Source organism: Apaloderma vittatum, unplaced genomic scaffold (assembly GCF_000703405.1).
Source record: "Apaloderma vittatum isolate BGI_N311 unplaced genomic scaffold, ASM70340v1 scaffold4912, whole genome shotgun sequence".
NCBI lineage: Eukaryota > Metazoa > Chordata > Aves > Trogoniformes > Trogonidae > Apaloderma > Apaloderma vittatum.
Genome location: NW_009704019.1, coordinates 28,479 through 33,471, shown reverse-complemented (window position 1 = coordinate 33,471; position 4,993 = coordinate 28,479). Strand labels below are relative to the sequence as shown.

At 42.8% G+C, this 4,993-nt stretch overlaps 1 protein-coding gene across 1 annotated transcript; it reads right to left on the bottom strand.

Moving 5' to 3' along the window:
* Positions 1 to 1,698: 1,698 nt before the first annotated feature.
* On the bottom strand, positions 1,699 to 2,051 carry LOC104270484 (feather keratin B-4-like). Its single transcript, XM_009864868.1, is given in 2 exon segments — positions 1,699 to 1,859; positions 1,862 to 2,051. Coding segments are annotated over 2 exon segments (351 nt in total).
* Between the last annotated feature and the right edge of the window lie 2,942 nt (positions 2,052 to 4,993).

Genomic DNA, 4,993 nt, shown 5'->3' with positions numbered 1-4,993 from the left:
CCGACAGCACCCACATGGAAGGATGTATGACTACACCCGTCCGCTGCAGAGGGGCACCAAGAGAAGCTGAGAAGGGGATCAATGCATTTCTACTGCTCTGTGTAGGATGAAAACAAAAATCTTGAGGGCTTCAAAAGTGATCAACATCACGGCAATGTCTTGAAAAATATGTGATTTTCGTGATTTAGTCCTTTAGATACCTGCACCAAGCTCGTAGTGACTGCACTGGAGACAGAGGAAACAGGAAAACAAGGAAAAAACCTTCAGACACATCATAACAAGAAAGAGGTGTTGCCTGGCTGCCTCATTGTAGCCTCATTTCTTTTCGGCTAGTTTTACAAGCGTAGTCACACCTCCAAAGCCTTTGAAGTTGTTTCCACATACTTGATCCTATTCAAACAAATTTCTGCAGTGAGACACTGGGGTTTGCCTGGAATTAGCTGGCTTAAGTATGGTGAAGTTTGTCAGGGCACTGCTGGCATTCCTAAGAACAACCTCTGGGCCATCAGAGTCCTAGTTGGCATGGCAAGAATAGGGCAGGGTGAATGTCTCTTACCAGCTGCATTAATTGTATACAAATTGCATCACTAGAAAAAACAGCTCTACAGGACACACTGAGAAAGCTGGAACCATGTTGCAGTTGAACAAAAAGAAAAACTGAACATGCCCCTTGTCTACAGTCAACTGTGAGCAGCCTGAAATTCAGGTGTAAACTTCCCAAGGTGGAAAATATTATTTGGCCTTCTTGCAGGGAAGACTTAAGAATTACTCTTTCATTTGTTTTAACTGGGCTTGCCAAGAATTTAGAGGTATTCATGGGAAAGTTGAAAGAATTTTGGCCAAGATTTGCCATTCAGTTAAAAATTCCTGTTGGCTATTCAAAGGAAAGTTCTACCCGCAGACCATTATGCGTTATTTTTAAACAACAAAAAAACATCGTAAAACCAATGCACGGGGCCGTAATTAAATTGCAGCCTCGGGCAAGTAGCGAGACACAAGGAAGATCTTCAAAGTTACTCGTGTGTTTAACTTTCTTTGTTAGCATGTAGCAAACACACATGGTAACCACACCTGGAGGAAATCTCAAAGTTAATTGTAAAGTTACAAAACATGTTTATCCAGCATGAAATTACTTTTGTGCAGAAGACAGTCATTATGTTTGTGACTGCTTAAAGGACCTGGTCACCTTCCAACTTTAGGTGTTGAAGGAAAACAAAGGGATTGGTGCTCACTCCAAATGGCATATAAACCAAAAAGAGTCAACAAAAAAAAGAACAAGAAAGCTCAGAATTTTGATGCATAATAATTTAATGAGAAAGCAAGAAGTTAAAGATTTTACTGAATGAAAAACACAGGGGAAATATTGCCAGGCTCTCATTATAGGCTGCAAGCAAAGAATTGCTCCAGGGCTAGGCATTCCTCATACATTACTCGTTCTTCTCCATGGCATGGGAAGATTTACACAATCTCATCCCGCTTTCAACCAGCCAAAGATCATTGGTTTGACTAATTCAAAGTCATTACTATCAGGAACCACTGGAAGGAATAGTCAGAAAAGTAAATTAAATCGTAAGCTTGAGAACGACATGTAAGTGTGATTTTGTCAAGAGTTCATGCTCCAGGACAGCAATGCCGGTAATGGTTTGGGGAGGCAACACTTCTTCTCTGGTGGGTGGTTTCTGCTCATTCATTGCACATTTAACACGGTCTGCAGCTCCCAAACCCGTAACCACACGATCCGTAGGAAGAATATGACTTCCCGTAATTGTACAAGCTCCTAGAGCTGTAGGAGCTGCTGGGACCCAGAGAGCTCATGGATCCAAACAAGCTCCCAATGTTGGATGGTGCTGAGCTGCCTCGCTCTCCTGAGGGCAGGAGCTGAGAATGGGTCCTGGGAAGGTCATGACCACGGGTGGTGGGTAGATCACAGCTCTCGAATCGCCACAGGATGTGACGCAGGGCTGGTTCCAGGCGTTGGCGATTGGCTGCGGGCAGGTCACCTCGCAGGGTGTGAGGCAGCGGGAGCTGAGCATCTGTCTGTAGGAAGACATCTTCTAGGGATGGAGAGAAACCTGGAACAGACAACCCGGAGGCAAAACAAGGCTGAAAGCTCAGCTACTGATAGAACCGAGGTTGTGCTTTGAAGTGAAAGAGTAAAACATAGCAAGAAGAGCAGAATGAAGGGTTGAAGACTTATGTTTTGTCTCAGCAGCCATGTTCCTTTTCTCATTTTCTCATGTCTTCCTCCCCTGCCCTGCACCAGTCTCTGTTTCTTTTGACTCCTGATTATGGAGCCAATTTGGTACTTCTAAGCATTATTAACAACCAAAGAAATTGTGTACTTCAATGTGAGTTGTCCCCCTATCCTTTACCATTTCTCCTTCCCCTCATTCCCTTTTGAATCTGACTCAATGTTGATGTTTCACCATTTCTTTTATAAATAACCACAGAAAAAAAACCAGAAGCACTGCCTAGTGCTTATACAGCAGCACCCTGTGCTGGTCTGAACCACTTGTAATCATTAATTACAGCTGTATGAGGCAAGTTATTGTTAGTTCAGCTTTAAGGAAGAGGTAAGTGAGGCTGAAAAGTGAATGCACCTGTCAGAGTTGTTTGATGCTACGGCTGGCACTAGAATTCCCCTGGACATCCAGTAGAAAGATAAAACAAGCAGCAGCCACATCCCTGACAAGCTCACAAAGGCAGAATATCCCACATTTGGGTGGGAATGCACTGCTGGGGAGGTTTCCAGGATACCTACAACTGCTGTGAATGTGGTCCAGTTAAAGATGTCCTGCTAAGAATAACTGAGGTGGCAGAACTAGGGACTGCACATCATTTTGTGAAGACCTCTCCTTTAACCACAACGTCATTTGATCACTCATAAAAACATTTTGTAGCTCCTCTTGATCTCTGTCCTGCCTTGCTAAAACCTATAAAATTAAAGGCTGGGAATAAAGAGAAAGGAGGAAAGTCCTGCTCGTAACAAGTACACAATGTAATGCATGACAGGCTTGAAAGTAATCCATATATATTTGTGAAGAACAGGATGAAATATTCTTGCTAGTGGTGATATCCTAGCTCAGGCCAAGTCAACTTTTCTTGGTAGTCACAATTACAAATCCACATGGACAAAATAAGGCAGATTCATAAAGGCACGATAGAAACAGGAATTTGCTAGATCTCACTATAAATAAGCTTGCCCTGAAAACTCCTGCCCATTTACAGCCTGCCACTGAATAAGTAGGAGACAGCTCTTTCTGATAGCAAGCTTCAAACCTCTCACACATTTCTAAGAATCACAGTTTCACTTTGGGTAATTTTCTGCAGTTTTACAGCAATACTGTAATAGCAATAGTGTCAGCTCAGACTTACCTCTTCGCAGCAAAGAGCAAGTCAGGAGAAATGGTTAGAGCAGCCTGGCCCTGGGAGCGCTTTTATACCTTTTCTTAGGCAATCAGGAGGATGTGAAACATTCCTCATCTATGATGTCCTAATGCATTATCAAACAAAAATTCACTCCACCTGTAACTGCCCCAGATAAAGCAATTATTTTTGCTTAGTGATGGTGATTACTATTGTGTTCACACCATTACTCTGGCAGAGTAACTCTTTTTTTTTTTCTTTTATTGCTTTTTCCTACTTCTCTGATTGCCTCATGGAGCAAAGATTGCTCAAAAGTTTAGCCATAAACACAATATGCTGACATGCTTGAGATGCTACCCTGCTTCTCCAAGTCATGCTCCTGTAAGGGGACATTGTGCAATTTATCCCATCATACCCACGCACATTAATACCTATGACTCTGATATGAGGCACATCAGAACTCCAGAGACACCTTCCTACTGAGGTATGGGTCTGGAAATGAGAAGGGTTTGTTCTCATCCTCCTGGCCAGGAGACACAAAGCACATGTCCCACTTTAAGCTTTAGGTGGAGTAGCCTATAAGCAGTGAGCTGCTGTTCTCCAGCCATGGCATAGAGGACAGGAGCCTCAGCTAATGAGAGCTTCATTAGAGCTTTCATTGTTAAGGACTTCAGGGGATCGTTAGTGAAGACCTCAGGGCTTCTCAGTAATGAACGATTCATGGTTTGGGTTGAAACAGGTCAGGGAGAGAAGCCATGCATCACCCTAGGAAAACCTTGGGCTGGAATATGAAAGTGCAGTTTCAGCTGATGTAGAAGATTAGATGCTTACTTCAGCAGATTTCTTCCTCAGATCCAGCACTTGTCCTCAGTTCTCCAGTTATTTACTGATAAAACTCTTTTTCAGTAGAGTTTACCCGTTGATGGAATTTGTGAAAGCTTTTTTAACCTCAAGAAGATGAGTCTAAAGTCTACCTTCTAGGGAATTTCTAAAGGCCCCCTTCTAGGGAATTTCAGGTTGGATGACTGGTTTTGAGCAACCTTGAGACTTTTGCTCTAAAGTGTTCGTTTTATTCCACTTTGTCCATCGGTGTTTGGTAACTGTTGCCAACACTGCAGTGTCACATTGTACACGTGACCCATACAAGAAGTCTGAGGAAGCCTCTTTTCTGGGGCCACCTTGGTGTTGGTTCCCAGCGATGCCTGCAGAGACACCTTTTAAAGTTACTGATACTTTACAGTAGAAAATTCACATAAACAGGAATAAAAACAAAGGGAAGAAGCTGTTGAGGGGAAACAACCTACGTGGTCTTTTTCCTCCTGCCACACCTGGTTTCACTTTGTCTGAAAGGAGGTGATGACACTGATGACACGTACCTACAGATACTCTGGATGAATCACGTAATTCTTGGAGATGCACCCCTCTTCTAACCATCCTGCCCTCCTGAAAAGGCAAAGGGAGCTACCTATGAGCATCAATACTGCTGACACCCCAAACCGCTACAGCACGCATGGACACATTGTATGCGAAAAATCGTCAAATCCATTTACTAAATTAACATAGAATATTTTTTATCTATGTCAAACACATAATTCTATTGTAAAACCATTAAAAAAAAAGACACTCA